At 35.3% G+C, this 17,882-nt stretch overlaps 1 protein-coding gene across 4 annotated transcripts in view; it reads right to left on the bottom strand.

Moving 5' to 3' along the window:
- PIK3C3 (phosphatidylinositol 3-kinase catalytic subunit type 3) overlaps positions 1-17,882 on the bottom strand; it is an 84,272-nt gene that overhangs the window by 41,079 nt on the left and 25,311 nt on the right. For all 4 annotated transcript variants that reach the window (XM_067315420.1, XM_067315422.1, XM_067315421.1 and 1 more), the window contains exons 10-19: positions 15,964-16,149; positions 14,597-14,751; positions 13,233-13,320; positions 11,932-11,999; positions 8,497-8,602; positions 7,529-7,645; positions 5,598-5,729; positions 2,930-3,058; positions 2,543-2,612; positions 1,809-1,873 (exon numbers count right to left, since the gene is read on the bottom strand). In XM_067315420.1, coding sequence (XP_067171521.1) covers positions 1,809-1,873; positions 2,543-2,612; positions 2,930-3,058; positions 5,598-5,729; positions 7,529-7,645; positions 8,497-8,602; positions 11,932-11,999; positions 13,233-13,320; positions 14,597-14,751; positions 15,964-16,149 — 1,116 coding nt within the window. The remainder of the gene's footprint in view (positions 1-1,808; positions 1,874-2,542; positions 2,613-2,929; positions 3,059-5,597; positions 5,730-7,528; positions 7,646-8,496; positions 8,603-11,931; positions 12,000-13,232; positions 13,321-14,596; positions 14,752-15,963; positions 16,150-17,882) is intronic.

The raw sequence follows: 17,882 nt of genomic DNA, 5'->3' as shown, positions 1-17,882 counted from the left end.
AGCACTCAGAGGAGTTTTCTAGGCACCTAGTGACATTTAAACGACTAAAATCCTAATGAAAAATTGAACAAAATCTTACAAAAGAAAGAGGTACTTAAGAAAGGTACCTGCAGGCTATTTAAGAAACTTTTGTATGAAAAGCAGTCCTGTTCTAACATGTACCATGATTTAGTGGTACATGTTAGAGCTGGAGAAAGCTTTAATTATCTTCGCCCACAGATGAAGAAGTCTTACTGAGATTTGTTCAAGAAGCTGACAGTTCTTGGTGCCATATCTTAATTCAAGAGTAGAAAGATTCTCTTAAACCAAATTCCTAAAAGAAATGAAGTTTTCAACTGATTTTAACAGTGTACTCAGTAGTTCTCCATGAATAGTTCAGTGCTCCAAAATTTTATATGCAGCATGTAAAATTAGACTTCAGACCATCCAAATGCTAAAGACTGGAGAGTGGAAGACAAAACTTACAGAACTTACACGATGCTTGAAAGCATTCATTTAATTTTTATTTCCTTGTTCTACATTGCCCAAATATTTTATCGCTGTCAGTAGCATAGGAAATCCGGGTTCTGTAATGTATTTTGCCATTCATCTGTGAAGTAACCTCAGATAACATTCTTTCAGTGTCTTGTCTATTTAAAATAATAATTCTTTTAAGGCAGGACTGCTCCTCAGATCTGCACAGCAGCTAAAACAGTGGGTCATCTATTTTAAATAGGTATGATTTATAAATAACTGCAAAATGAAAATTTTGCATGCATTTCTAAAAAGTCATTATTTTATGAAAATATATACTGGACTAGAATATAAATAGTACCATCGCAAGATTATAAAGGATTGCAGACGAAATACTTCATAAACTGCATGATGACTGAATGTCAATGTAGTTGGGGATTATCCCAATATGTAAGCAGCTGAGAGCTGAAGAAACATATGTAACGATGTTGGTCACTGTCTGATTGGACTGATCAGGATTTGCTATCTCCATGGTTTTATACATGTAGGTTATAATAGCTAGGAGCTATTTATTTTGGCTCGCAGTTACTGAGCTATGACCAGATGCACACTTCAGTATCCACCAACCCACACCACTCCGACAGATTGAATCCAACAAAAATACCCTGTGTTCTCATTAAAAAGTACTAAACTGCCAACTGATATATACTATATTATCTATACTATATAAAATATATAGTATATATCAGTTGACAGTTTGATTTATATATATGTTAACTACAGATATATAAAAGACACATTTAAATATATGAATATTCATAAAGAAAAAAACTACCAAGAATTTTGTGCGTCACTAATTATGTGTCTCTGTTCAATTCCATGACTGTTACTGAAAGCTTGCTCTTAACTAATCAGAGGATCTACATATTCACCTTGGCAGGGAAATGCATTTCAGAGCTATTAGCTGGTGGAGCAAAAAAGCATTAAAACATATTTTGACAAGGTGCCGCAACCAAAACTACTGAACAACATAGGTACTTTCAAATAAAACATTGCTTGTGTGTGGGGGGAAATCTTTCATTCATCAGTATAGCAAAGTCAGAATTTCAGTACCACCACTGAATTATAATCTAGTAGTTTAAATGGTATTATTTTTAGGTCATGAGATACTGACGTGGTGATTTAAGTGTATTTTTCTAAAACAATCTGCTGTATGTACACTTAGGTTTCAGTTTGGAATTCTTGTTCTAAACAGAATATATGGAAGTCAGTTAAGGGCCTCAGAAGACTGATGCACGAAATCTAATGTATACTCTCTGATGAGTAGCAAGACTCTGAAGCCCCACAATACATACCTGTATACTTTCTTCAGTAGCAAGAACTTCTGCAACTGGGACTGATTGAATAAACTGCATGAAACCTGTGACAGAAAACAACGAACAAATCTCCAGTGCACAAAACTCTGAAACAACACAACTCTATAATGCACTTTAATAAAAGGGCAACACGAATGCACACTTTCACTCAACTGCTTCTCATCGGCAAAGAAAAAAAAAAAGTTTTCTCCAATTTTCAGTGTTCAGTGAATTTAAAACTACTTTTCATGATTCTAAAACAGTTTACAAAGGTCTGCTGTTCCAAATACTTTTGAAAACTGGAAAATAAATCAATGGCTTTCTAAGTATTTATCCAGTACCACAATGTATTTAAAAATGTAGCCAAGTATTCTTTTTCTTCTATTTAATGGAGAAACTGATAAACAGAAGTACTACATGTGCTTTGCCCAAGATTACATTGCAAGCTAGTAAGCAAAGATAATGCTGTACATATTCTATTGACTGTTCCAAAAATTAGATCTGGTTTCTTATATGAAAACATTTGTCTCCCCTATGGAATACTGTAGTCACTCAAATTTTTTTATTTCCACAAGACTTATACTGAAAAAAGTTCAAATGTGTAAGATAATCTTGTTAGAATGATGCATTAAGCAAAGTATCTCTTATGAAAACACTATATCATGACAGTCAATGAACAGACAGAAGAAAATTCCTCCTGTTATTGTCTTTTTAAAAAAACAAGGTACTCCTACCATGTTTTGTACTAGTCGCCAGCACTTTATAGGGCGTCAGCTTCAAATCCAGATTCTCCTTTCTTAACAGCTAGAAAGGAAATGCAAATATGAGTACAACAAAAAACAGCTAAAGTTTCTATAATCGAATTGATCTCCATTGCTCTTCACTCGAATCAGTGATGAGCAAAAGTCATTTTGCCAATCATTTTCTTGGATCTTTGCCTATATCTTAATGAAAAAAAAAAAAAAAAAGAGTAAGCCATTTGAGAGATCTGAAAACTGTGGAATGTATTATCAACAACTGAAGAACTGAATTAAGCTGCATTAACACTTTTCCCCATTCTTGCTCTTGACGAGGAGAATCAATAACTTCAAAAAATAAGGACATCGGTTAGTAATTCTCACCTTATCCATGAGTGAAATAATCTGAAGTATAAGTTGATCTTGACGTAAATCATCACCATGTTTAAATATTACAGGATATTTGCCTCCATCTTCTGTCTTGAAAAATAACTGAGCAGGCATTAAGGCACTCTGAAAAAGAAAAATTACTCTATTAAATTTGTTCATAGCAAGGTTGATATTCACATCTTGCTACACTGGAATTCTAAAATAATAATCTTTATTTACAGTACTGTAAATTAAAAATGAATTAAACAAGTATCAGATCATGGGTTCCAGATATCAAAATCAGTTACAAAAAGATATGGAATAGTCCTATTTGGTTACCTATGGCATGGCACTGAGGAACAGGAGTTCTTTAATGTTCCTTAAGTTTGGCAGAAGAGAGCTGATTCTAAAAATCTTCTAAACCAGTTACATACTACCTACGACTCAGAACATGCCATTTCTAGTTACCAAGAGTATGATCTAGGCATGTTTTTGAAAACTCTTCAGGTTTTCCATTGCTGAGAGAGGAAAAAAAAGTTAGCAGGAAGTTTTCCCAGCAGCAGCAGAGGAAAAGAAAGAAGGATGCAAATTTTGTTTGTATGCATATAATCCAAATCAACATAGAAGTGCTATGCAAAAGGTCAGAACAAAACAAATCTAAATTGACCAGAACAGAGAGAGAGAGAACTATACACTAAACAAAGAAATGCTAGGGGCAAGACATCTCAAACATTTGCTTGCTTTCTTAATCTACTTAGTAAAAGCAAGCATGTCTTTTCACATTGTTGTTTGAGAAAGCTAATTTAATTGTTTGCAGTTTTGCTGTACAAAATGGATCGAAGGGGATCAATTAACTACATGATTAATTTCATATACTGCAACTGACCAAACTGACTCTCAAAACCAAAACAATAATAATCCAAAAAAAAAGACAGACTTTAATATTTGAGCAGTTTCATTAAAGATTTTCACATGCAATGAATGTTTTGGACCCACATTTTCTCAAATATATATATATATATATATAAAAAATATATATAAATATATATATATATATATATATATATATATATATATTTTAATTTGCTCATATTTTTGGTCCTAAGTTTTCTACTGTGCTAAAAAAGGCCATTGAATAGAAGACTATCTGACTTGATTTTTACCAGACAAGTTAAGCTGTTGTTCCTGATTGGGAATATTTGGTTGCTGTTCCAGGAACACAGTGAAACTAACTGCATTTAGTTTTTGTTTGTCTGTTTTCTTTTAAATCCCACTCACACTAAAAGCTGACTCTCAAGCTTGCTTTTCTGACAAGGTCTGACAAATTCTTTCCAAGGCTGCCTCCAACTCAAAGTGCAAGAGCATGGAATAGAACAAGTGTCCTCTTCAAGGAAAGTAGCAGATGCACAAAGCAGCCCACCAAAGCTTTAGAACTAAAAGATTGGGTGGTAGAAAGCCATGGAAAAAGGTTCACCTCTGATTTCAGTAGACATATGTTATATCACATTCAACAAGGAGCCTGTCAAAAATGTTTCAAACTACTGAGCATAAGTTTATGACCTAGTAGAGATGATGGATTAACAGTGGTTGCAGTGGCAGCTTGAATGCTTTGTAACCATTGCACGCTGCCTCCTGGTCCTCAGCCTGGCCAGTAAAGTACATTTTGGTCACCTTAAAATTAGATTGCAGCAGCCTATATGAGTTGAAGGTAAATTTCATAAAGATGTCCTACATCATCAGACATAAGCCATAACTTAGATTCCGAGTAGCATAGGATGCAAAGTAATCCCAGCCTTTTCAACAATATATTTCAGTTCAGTTACGTTCAGTAACCAGGTCAGGGTGTGGTCATACGGCCACAGGCAACTGACTTAGAATGGTTCCATCTGAACACGAGGGAAAACTTCTTTACTGTGAGGGTGACAGAGCACTGGAACAGGTTGCCCAGCGAGGTTGTGGAGTCTCCTTCCTTGGAGATATTCAAAACCCGCCTGGATGCGATCCTGTGCAATGTGCTCTAGGTGACCCTGCTTGAGCAGGGGGGTTGGACTAGATGATCTCCAGAGGTCCCTTCCAACCTCAACCATTCTGTGATTCTGTGAAGGAGTTACTAACCTTGGGGTAACATAAAGGATCTACCTGCCATTCCACTTCAATAAAGTTAAATGGATCACTGTATTACTTTCTGATCTCTAATAATTTAACAATTTTACTTTGCAACAGAACAGACTCATATATACAGCTGAGATGCAGCACTTCTGACTAAGTAGCACCACATGACTTTGATCACAAATGATGTTCCCACTGAAAACCAGCAAACTACAGTTCAGGGACTCCTGAAATAGCAGGCATGTCTCCACTTTAGGAACAACCTTCGCTAATGAACATTTGCGCATAAAAAATTATCTTTTCAAAAGCAGAATATAGTTAATCTATACACTTCATCGATCTTACAAAAGCAGAAAAACACTGCTTTGAAATTGGCACTTGAAAGCATGGGAATTCACAAAGAAAATAAAGAGCAATCTTTCTGATAGGCTATTTAACCACTGTAAGGACACTCTACAGTTAGATTTTGCTTTCGCTATGTCAGCCTCTTGCTTGAAATCTGCCAGCTGATGTTTCTAAGCTTGGTGATCATGAGATTGGGTTACATTTCAACTATTCAGAAGATCTCATTTACCTTGAAGAGTGTGGCTTTTTCAGGGATTATCCCTTTAATTTTCACCTGAGGTTCCAGTGGAAGTGGAATAAGTTCCATATCTGCTAAATTCATCTTTTCATTATCTGCTAACAATGCCTGTAGCCTCTCATTCTAAAAGAATAAAAGAATCCAGATCTTGTTTTTTTAAAAGAACAGACAGTAAGTATATATGAACAATTACAAAAAGTATTTTAACAAAGAATATATATGAATAATTAAGAAATATTCCATTTATTCAACTCTTTATTCTTCCAAAGAACAGAAAGTTTTCACTCTTAAAATCCAGTGAAATAAAAATTCTCCGTTTGCAGTAATTTGAATAAGCAAGGAGATATTCCATCTAGTCTAAATCTGGTTGAGCCATTTTGTAAGTGTCAGATACAATAGTCTTGCAATAATTTATTTTTAAATTGCTTGCAAGAGTAGCAGATGGTTTATTTTCTATACCAGTATCAGTACTAGTTCTATTTTAAAAACTTGTTTCAAGTTGTCAGGTCTGATCTTGTAAATCCCTGAACTCAAGGAGATTCCCTATCCCCAGTGACCAAACTGCCAATAGCTTGCATAGACCCGATTTCAGAGCTTGCTCTATATTCCTATATGTGTAGATACCAGAAATTCAATTCCAGAAGTTCAATACCAGTCAATTTTCCTAGTATTTTACACTTGGTGTCCTACATAATGAAGGTCGTATACATAAAAGTCTCTAGTCTTTTCCCCTACTGAACAAAGCAGGTATAAACACAAAGACGCAGCAAGGTAGCCCAGTACTGTTGGGAATACTTATAATGGTTAATTGCTGCTGCCTTCATTTTAATCCAGAATCAAAGCCTTGTTTCTTGGTTTCACGGAAATGTCTTGGCAATTATAAAAGTGCATCTGACAGAATGTTACCACTATATTGTGCAAGCAAGAAATATATTCTTATGGATTAAAAACCCCTCCAAGAATATAATCATTTTCTTTTAGTGATTACAACTTTATTACTGATGCATAACACATTCATAAAAATTCATAAGAATTATATAAAGCTCAAGTGTTCCATTTTCCTGCAAAAATATACCTCGCAGATTTAAAGAAATAAAGAAAGTGACTGAAATTGATACTACACTGAAAAAGTAATGTTTAAAACCCCCCTGCTATATGTCATATAGAGAAAAAGAAAATGCATGAATAGAAATCTCTTTGGCATTCCTGCTTTCTCCCCATACCAGTGTGTCAAGTATATTCTTAAGATATCTTAGGTGAGGCAAAGCATCTTAAAATGCATCTGTGATGGAAAGCTTATTCTTTGAAATGCAACCTTTCAATAACACCTGCCCCACCCCATAAAAGAATAGTTTTGCTGCTCTTGGAACAAATGAAACCTTGCAACAAAAGAGACCTTGTTTCATAGAAATTTATCTATCCTTGCATAATTCTCACACAATAACCTCTGCTCACTTCCTACATCCCCTACATCTCACTAACATATCATTACTTCTTCCGTGTTTTCTGTATCTTCTATTTGCCAAAGGTGTTTCTCCTAAACCCAAACCCAAGCTCTTTAACTTGGCCTTCAGTTTGGGCAAGAGGCAGCACCATGCAGATGAGTTAGGTATTTACGTGAATCAGCCAGCTGACCACTGCCCCTCAGTTGCAGGCTCACCAAATACAGTAAATGAAAGTGCCAATCTCTATGTGCTTTCACCCTCAACGGTATCACTAGACAGAGGGCCTCTGTTCCTATACCAACTTTCAGAACACGTAGGAACCTCAAGCCACCTAATCCCCTCCTAAGTTTAATACTGGCTAAATTTATTAGAAAGACAGACATTTAGCAGGTCTCAGTGCTAAGAGTTTTTAGCGAAAAGTTAGTATTCCTCTCCTCAAATTCTAGCCAGAGATAAGTTTTCCAATCCCTTACTTACCTTTTTCTTACGATTCCCACTTTCACGCTGTACTGCTTTCATTAGATGAACCAGCCTATCTACAAATGTCTGCTGGGCTGCCAACAATGAGCGCATAACCCTGACAGATTTATCACCCTAAGTGAATTAAAAGAAACAAAATTAGTTCTTTGTTCCATAATTATTTTCCCTGGAATTTGTTCCTTAATCCTCGACCTATGGACTTTTAAAAGTAAGTGAATAAAGATCAATTTCCTTTCAATTCAAAAGATGTTTTCTGTAAAACATAGTCCGAATCACTGTAACTAGCAAACAATTATCTGACCTACAAGTGTACTTCAATTTGCATGCACAATAATTAGTCATGAACATCCATGCATGACAAGCTTATTCGCACAGCCAAAATAAGTTAGTAAGGATAAGCATGACAGCACACAGAATATTCTTATGTATCCTAAGAGTTAGAGATATTTGAACAACATTGCTAAAATGGGAATTAAATGTAAAGTGCGAGATACACTAAAACCAGCAAAGACTGCACATCTGCTATAAATTATAGGCTGCAGGTTGGAAGACTTCTGTTTCTGCTTTATTCCCCACTGCTTCAGCACCCTCTGCTGCTGATATACTGAAAAACATTGTTTCTGAATTCAAAAGACAGGCCTATCTTCTCTTGTCCTTGCACTCTGCAAGTTCACACTGCAAGGACAAGTACTTCCATTAAAGAAACATTTAATGAAATAGACTTATTACAAAAGGCAGAGGATTTTAGAATCAATATGTTACTCATGAGAACAAGCAATAAAATAAAGTTCTCAAAAATTCTTTGCATTTTTCAGTAAAGTTATTGTTTTACTACAGTGAATATTCAAGGAAAACTGGAAGCTTTTTAGATTTTAATGTATGACTGTCCTGCTCCTAGGCATCTGAGCCTTTTTGAAGGATGATTATCCCAAGCCATTAAGTATTTCCTTACACAAAAGCATTACCTTCAGCAAAGCCTGACTAAATCTTCTCATCACATTTAAGTACATTTCATGAGTCTTTGGGTCCCTCTGCTGAGTATCTTGGTCTTCACACTCCACTATTACATACCTGCAGCATAAAAACAATTCAAGTTATGCTGTACTCCTGTGCTACACAATTTTTAAGTGAAATACAGTAGCCCTCTACTATATGTCTGGAGCTAAAAACAAAGTCAGTCTTCACTTCAATCTACCTCAACCAACATGTGAAGGCTTCAGAATTGCATAGTCAGACAAGTTCCGGCTTAGCTACGGAGAACATAACAGTTTGAGGTTTTTCACTTACAGTGAAGCGGCGTCATTCACACAGGACAAGTCAGATGTCCCAGTCAACACCCCAACCAAGCAGGAGAAGTGGGGGGAGTGGGCATTCCACTATCTACCTTCTACAGTCCAGGCATAATATAGTGGCTACAAACTGGCAATACAACTAAGTATACCTGCAAAAGCAAAATCACACACTGCCTGTGTGAGACTCTGGCATTATTCTACCAGCAGTAATAGCAGAAGAGACCTTACTGATCCCAATGCAGCTCTAAAAAGTCTATATTCTGAAATAAGTTTTCATTTCTAAAATTATGATTCAGCTACAAAAGTTAAACAAGTCAATTTAAGATGGTCATTTGCAGCCAACAGACAAAAATGACATGTCTGCTCCCCTCTACTGGTGGTATTGGAAGTGGTAAGATGACTTGCTGCGAAAACACAGTACTGGGATACTTGGACTCCTATAAAACTTCCGCAAGTGCTCAAGAACGATGACAGCACAAGACTGAATCAAATGAACAATATAGAGTTTTGCTGACCTTCTTTTTAGTTATCTGTAATAATTTTACACTGACTTCAGTTCAGCTATAATATGGTAAAAGATATATGCCAAAATATCCTATTTCTATTTTAATATTTTTTCTATTTTAAATTATAAGTTGGAAACTGCTGTCAGATATTTAGAAGGGAAATGAAAGAAAGTCACTTGTCAACAGTTTACATAAAAAACCCCCCACCCTTCTCCACAATCCAATTCTTCTTTCCCAAAACAAAGAGAAAATTTGGAAGGAACATCAGTGAAAGAGCTACAAACATACACATTTCTGGACTGCATGAAAATGTTACAATGTACACATGATACATAGCCAGGCAGATCTGACTGTTACTTTGGTTTCTTTCAAAGCAAATTAAGTTTTGTCTGCACAAAGACTTTTGGATTTTATTTTTCATATTGACCTAAGAACTCTATTAGAAGTGGTTAAAACATCAACTTTGTGCATGTCAAATTTTACTAAGCTCACTTCTGAATACACATAACACATTCAGTACACATTAAAACGTGGCATAAGTACCTTATTTCATGAGTACTATTATCTCAGTGAAATCTGTAACTAGAGATTGCTTCTGAAACTTTACTGATTCACTGTCCTACATTATTGCCTAACTAAAATGACACACTAGATTGTAGTAATGTAAGTATAAAAAACTGAATCGAAGCCTGTCATTTTCATCTTTACTCATTTAAAACAAAACAAAACAACAAAAAAGACTTTTAGACAGTTCCTCAAAGCTGTCTTGAAACAAGAAGCAAGAATGACGCTTCACACTTTAGGAAGCATCTCATACATCCAAAGAGGAGACGGAGAAATAAGCAGTAGCACTGACTTCTGTAGGCACTGTGAAAGTATAAGGTTAGTATAGCTTTAGAATGATAATTGAATAAGGTTTGATTTTCAAGGGTTACTGTACTTTTTCCATTGATTATTTTAGGTGCATGCTGTGTCTGGATAGTTGAAACAAGCAATTGATCAGCAGCCAAGAGGATTTATGGTTACGTCAGCTCTAACAGTGGCTGCAAGGTTTGTATTTTGTCACTGAGAAATTGAGATGTCTGGAAAGAAAACAAAGAATGAATTGACTGATTTTTTTGCAGTCAGAAGACAAAAACTTTAGAATTATGGATACTTTCAAACTTTCTGTAGACTAAATGTCTGAGATGATGCCGAAATACAAGTGCATTGTTTATATCCATGTGCTATGTGAGAAAAAGTCTTAATAAACAGAAGTGAATTCATTTCACAGCAACTTCAACTCTGCTCATCATGTCACAGAAATAAGCTAATCTAGCAACATTTACCTTAATATCTGATTATCAGAATATCTGATTAGGTCAAACATCTGGCTTCTATCTACATCAATCCAGCTGCAATTACTTTAATCATTTAAATTTAATAGCATCTTTATTCTGAAGCCAAACATTATCTTTGGCCACTAGAAAAAAAAATGCATGCTAAGGAACTGTAGTTAAGTCATGCACTTAAATATCTTAAATTCAAATTACTGAGAAAGCAATCAAAAATAAAACAGAAAAAGACAGATTTACAAATGGACCCACTCTCAGGGTAGATTAGGATTCCTATAAAATTTTTTATAGGAACAGTTTAAGTTTATTTTGTCATATCACAACCAATTCCAGATTCACAGCATTTCTGTGGTTAATATAACACATTTACATATGTTGAAGTGTATGAATATTTTTATTAATTATTAGAGGCTTCTAAAAGGAAATAAATGAGAATCATTTGACTTAATTTTAGCCATGTAAAAGGCACCTAAAATGTCCATTGAGATACATATATATGAACATATGTACGTTTTTATATACACACACACACACGTGTGTGTGTGTGTTTGATAAGACGAGATAATTCAGCTCTGGAAATACTCCCTCCACTAAATAAAGAAGGCATGAAGGTGACCAGTTTAGGCATCCAACTTAATTCTTAAACAGCTGAAGACAGACAAGATTCTTAAGAGTCATCTTACTTTTTCACTATCTAGATGATCTATTCACAACTAAAGTTCTCCCTTAAGAAAACACACATCTGCAAAGACATTTTGTTTGTGCTCATGACATACCCACAAATGGGATTAAAAAAAAAAGTCAGGATATCACAAAAGGCTTAGAGTGCTTTAGGATCCTTCATAAAATACACTCTTGATATACTAAAGTTACTAACTTTAATACTCTAGCCAACATTATGAGAAACTATAAACACAAACCAAACAGAAAAGCAGAGCAGAAGACGAGCTTATTTCCTACCTGCCACCACAAACTAATTGAATGATAATTCAAACCATACAGTGAGCAATTTTTTTTTCCTTTTTGATCACTGTGTAATTAATGCATTGCTAAAGACCAGTGTGTGTATTTTAAAGAGTGAGTGTCCTCCTTTTACTAATTATTCTGTTTGACTGTGTGTTGTTTTAAACCTACTACTTCATCTTGCCAGAAATTAAAATTTTCAAGTTCAAGACAGAGCTTATCTTTTGCTGGGCATCCTTCTGGGCATTACAGCCTTGATTTCAATGAGACATTCATATATTATAAATAAATAGTTTCAAACATACCAGTATAAGTAGTTTGCCAACGTGGAATTTTTGCATGCTCGTGATATCAAGAAAGTGCAAAGGTCTTGCTGGAAGGGATTTAAGAAAGACAAAATTAAGTTACATAAGAAATCTGAGCACTTGAGAGATGTACAAAATAAAGGAAAAATCCCCCTGAACTGCAGGGAGTTTTAAGAAATTCATTTCCTTTTAAAGGCTGAATCCAATCTGACCTAACTTAATGTTAAGTCATATTATTTTTAATATTATTCCAAAAAAATCCAGCAGCAATACTACAGATAAGGTCTGCCTCTACAGTAATATACTTACAAACACAGTAAAAGTATGTGATATCTCCAACTATAAACCTTTAATGTAAAATGTCCATCTATAACACATTACATTCGCCTCCTACACAATTATCATCCAAGTGTACCACTCAACTCTGGAAGGGATTTGCTACACTTCCCTGCATCCAGAAGATCTGAATATTGCTAAGATGTTTTGCGTCTTAACATAAGCAATGAATCTGTAGAGTATACATAGGACTTGCTTGCTTTTTCAGGGTCTGACAGTCCAACTAAAGAGAAATCTATGTATCATTACTGATATGCTCCATTTGAGGTTTATTTTCTACACAATATTGAGATCCCAAAAGAAAGTTTGCAACATCTAAGGGATTAAGGACCAATTAACTGCATACGAGATTAAAATCAAATTCCCCAACTGTCTTTACCTCATCTTTCCCTTCCTTCAGTCCCATTTTTATTACCCAATTTCTACTAAAAGCAGAAAAGTAAAATCCCTGAGAGTTGTAAATCAGTGTCACTTAGGTCCACAAAGATATGCCAAAGAATCAGGCTCTGGGAAGAACAGACTGCAGAAATTAATACAGTTGGATAACTGTTTTTCACACAAATCTTTGCTTTAAAAATACTTCAGCTACATGCAACTATTAGTACCTAACGCGCATGTGACAGCCTTTGCGGTAATTTTCTCCTTTAAAAGGGAGCACTTTGTTATTATGAAAAACACAATGCCCAATCTCAGTTTTGGATAACGTGACCATGTTCATGAATAGATGGCCTATAAAAAACCCTCACATAAGGTATTGCTATTTCCTTAGCATTTAATTCATATTTATACTCTTAGAGCACCTTCTTCCAAAGCATTCAGCAAGATACAGTAGGAAGATTCAAATATTCACAAACAAAAAAGTAGAAACAGCACTAGTTCACTAGAAAACCCTCAAATACCATGAATATAATTTGCATTAAGTTTCTGTTTTGATATGCCACAAGGTAACAAAGCGTTTGACTTACGTCAAGGTTTTCAGTGTCTGCAAGCTCCTTTGTCTTAGAAGTAAGAGGTGGTGAAGAAACAGGAGGAATAGGACTCATGATCTGGGAACTACAAATAAAGAAGAACATATAATTAATGTGATGAAAAGTTCTTGCTTGGGTGGTGAAATAGCAATGCATTTCACTTCCCACAGCATATTAAATTCAGAAAACTAAGAGAAGTATCTTCAAAGAATCATCTTGTCCTCATTTCAAGATAAACTGCATGAACAGCAGCTACAAAAGCTGAAGCTCCTCTCTGGAAAACAGCAAAAAAAAATCATCTGTTTGTATTGCCTGGATAACTACACTGTTTGTTTATAGCTGTGAAGAACATTCACTCGTATTGAACTTAGTATTTTGCTTTCAGCTTCCATAGAAAATAAGCAGATATTCATGAAAACTTAGCAAATCCAAGTGTACAGTATAAGCTTTTTTTAAAATATTGTTTTATGATGAAATTGCTCATATACAACACCTGCAAGCACTCAATTCTGGAACGCAACCATATGTATCAGATTAGACAAACTCAGTGCTGGCTAGGCAAAATTCCTGCATAGTAAATTTACCTGAAAGGAAGTAATCAAGCAGGTCTACTAATATCTAAGTGGCACTGCAGCCTCAAAAAGACACCACGCATCCCAGGACACCTAGTCTGCAGTAGGATCAAGCAGAGCAGTACACTTGTAATAGAAGAGCACATACTAGTGACTTAAGAGATTAAATACTGAACCTTAAGGCTAGAAGCCTTGGAAATTTGTACTAACTATTCCCAGGGAGTTCAAACAAAGAATTCTGTTAATCAAGTTTGTTTGCACCTTACTTAATACCGCATTAATTAGCCACTTCAGGCTTTCTTTCGTACTCCTGCAGGAAACAAAAAATGTGCTCTCTGGTTCCTTTACGTTCAGAGGACTCTCTTCCTGTTCTTCTGAAGCAGCAGGAAGAAATTTCTTCCCAGTTCAGACTGATCAAAGCTCTTAGATCAAGATTCTTATATAAGAATCCGATGTCCAGTTTCATCTAACAGTTTCATTGAAGACAGCCTATTTACTGCAAAGACAGAAGAAAGCAAAGCCATTGCTCTTCCAAACGTTGCCTTCTTTCGATACAATTAGGCCAAAGGCCACAACTTTAAGATTTAGAGTTGTAAGAGTTCTATGAACTATCTGTACTGAGAAAATACATTCTGTGAAAGCTCAGAGGTTAAATATTTTTTTACGTCACTGCTCCAGATTATGAAGCCTCAATGTCAAATATGCAACGGTCCCTACAAGGGAAAAAGAATTTGAGAGCTAATGACATTACTTACTATTGCTTTTCCACCCCAAATTCTAGCTTTTTACCTGTCTATTTCTGCACCACTAGTTCCAGATGTAGTCATGCTCTCAGACATGGAACCCTGACTGTCCCTCTTGCTTGGTTCCAGTCCATTCTTTATGTCATCAAAGTTTTCGTACTTCAATGCCTGGACTAGCTGTAACAGGTACATCAGCAAATCCTCAGGGAGGAAAAAAGAAAAGAAATTGAAAGGTCAGTCAAAACTGCTTGGAACTCTCATCTTTTCAGAACTCTTTATCTGCAGAATAACTTTGAGTGACCTATAAGGAAGCGGGAAGTACGGTCTCACTAGTAAGCAATATACAATTGAAAAACTAGTTTAGGATGAAGTTTGACTCGCAGAAGATACTCAGTTCTCATTTCAATAACTCTTCATTACTAAAAGGCTGTAAATGCTAATTAAGTATGTATTTCAATGCAATTACTCCTTTAGAATGCTCTTTAGTTAGGCTGCCCTACTTGCTTCCAGCACATATAAAACAAACTATTCAGTTTGTGACTTCTGAGAATAGAATTCAAGCACAAAACCTGGACAAGGATACCAGGAATTCAGATTCTCTCCTCTTCTTCTATCATGTATTTCTTTTGATCCTTGGTAATAAATCCCAATATCTGATCTACTTGAGACTGAAAAATAAGATTTTGATCACTTGCCATTTTTAATGAATATGTTCCCTCTGCTATTCCACTTGGCCAGTTTAGTTGCCTTCAAGCGTCTTGCAAAAGGTACATTTACATCATAGTATTATCACCTTGGCTAGAGAAAAGGGTTTGCTAAAATTAGAGATATTTATATTCCCTATTTTCATCCCTATTGATTGAAGAGTTACAGTGGTATCTTCCTGCTATTTATTTTTTACTGCCAAAAGAAAATAAAATAGATGGTAATTAAAACTTATGAATTAGTTTCTATTAAAGTGGGCTACATTCGCAAATCACAGCTCATCACATCCTAATCAGTATACCATTAGAGACACCTTATTTCCACAGATGCTTCCCTACTCACTTTCTTTAACAAAAGTAGTATAATGATATATTACTTCAATTTACCAGGCAAATTTGTTGGAAATCTTTGGTAGGCTATTCAAAATTTATCACTGGTAGAATATATGGTTATTTCAGCTTTTTTGGCAAAAGCTGGCTATCACTGAATGCCGCTTTATATTGGGAAGACTTTGCTCCACATAGTAAAGAGCTTTCAGTAAACAGCATCACATTGAACTTTTTTTTTTTTTTTTGCCATTACTATTATAGTCACTTAAACACTTTAAAAAGTAGCAAACATTTAAAGTACTTGATAAGACTATAAAAACTCCGCGCTCCAAGCCCTAGATCGGCTGACTTTCACATGCACCCACAGAACAACGAATACCTCGTCATCAGCCTGCTGAAGCCGAGCGACAGCGTATCGCCGAACTGTTGGATTGGTGAAGTGAGATGATAGAAGTTCTAGAGAGTCTTCCACATCCATGGGCTTCCATTTCCCCAGTAGCTCCAATGCTTGCTTTGCCTCCTGTGGTAGGTCCCAGTTGACACATTTTAAGAATTTTGTCAAGGCCTAAGAAGAGAGGAATTGGATAATTCATCTATGAAAACCCAGGATTAACAATCAATTTGAGAAATTAATGTTTCAAGTCAAGGCAAAATTAGATTCAGGCTATATTTACGTAAGCATAAACCCAAGAATACTACTGACATAAATGACATCAGTCTAGAAAAACTAAACAGCACAAACAACAACAAAAAGCTTAGCAGCCTTTATAAGTTTTTTTTCTACTAACTTACTGGATAAATTATCAATTTTTCTGTGATCCTGTGAGAAGCAAAAATGGCTTACTATTAAGAAAAATCACATTCAACTTAACAAAGCTGACATTTTATTCCAAAACATTTGAACTGCGGTATCATAACATAAATATTTACCACCATGGCTGATCTACAGGAAGCTGAACAAGTGGAAGTTAAATCTCTGATCCATTTCCAAATGTGCAGTCAATTAGATAATTATCTTAAGCATGCCACCATGAATCTTAAAGCCACATGGTAGCATTCACCTAGCTTGGGGGAGGGGAAAGAAGAGGGAGCCACGGTATGGCGCTGCTTGATTGTAATATAATCTGAAATTTCAGCTCGAGCTGCAAGTTTTACCCTGTATCATTGTACAGCAGTATACCACACATATCTGCACATCATTATACATATATCATTGCATATATATACAAAATATGATAGATATACATTATATATAAAATATATAAAAATGATGTCTCATATTATATATACATGTATCATTATACAGGGGTACCTTTACCATCACGTTTTTCTTCTAATTTCCTACTAAAAATAAATTTACTGAAATACCCAAGTTAAAAGTGATGCTGCCTTGTATTAGTTCTGAAAGAAAAACAGGAGGGCTAGCAAAATAACTATCCATCCTGAACTTACCTGATCCATTTTGAACATATTTGCAATTTTAGTTAGGTCTTTCATAATGTAATTACACCCAGTGTAAAAGACTGCCACTTATTTTTATCCTGCTGTTGAATAATTTCATAGTCAATAACCTACCTGCCTTTGAGTTTTTCGAAAAAATTAATGAAACCCTTTGCGTGTTTCCCCAGTTCCACTGTCTTCCCCCTATCCTGAAGTATCCCATTCTTTTCAGAAGCTATTTCATACCTCTGTTCAGCTCTGTCACCTTTCTCTGCTGCTTCCTGAAATAAGGTGATGAGAACTCCATACAACATTCAGGACGTGGGAAGATCAAGGATTTATGCAATACTGTGCTATTTCGATCTCTATGGTATTTCAAATATTTTGTTTTACTAGGCATTATAGAGAATGGAACTGAGGTTTTCCTCAAACTTTTTCTTGTGGACTTATTCACCAATGTAACTCAGCCTACTTAAGGGAGAATTTCAGAGTTACAGAGCAGAAATCATGCATTTTTCTAGAAAAGGGAAAAAGCGTGTTATCATTTAATTTTGTTTGCATGTTTTGTAATGGCTACCTCTCTAAAAGAAGGAAAAAAGGCTTGCTACACAGAGATAGACTACTTGTTATTACCAATTTTAACAAGTATTTTAATAAATATGACACATTTAAACAGATCTTCCAGCACATTAGACTATGAAGCATTTACTAGAAAGATAATGCCTACTCGAAGTATAACTCCTGCTCAGGTATCTTCCAAATTAATTTGATGCTGTCTAGAACACTTCTCATATAAAGTTATGGAAATTAACTAACAAAATTCACCAACACTCAGCTACCACAACATTTTTTCAGTAT

This window comes from Apteryx mantelli, chromosome Z (genome assembly GCF_036417845.1).
Source record: "Apteryx mantelli isolate bAptMan1 chromosome Z, bAptMan1.hap1, whole genome shotgun sequence".
In the NCBI taxonomy this organism is placed as follows: Eukaryota; Metazoa; Chordata; class Aves; order Apterygiformes; family Apterygidae; genus Apteryx; species Apteryx mantelli.
This window is presented reverse-complemented; position numbering and strand designations above follow the sequence as displayed.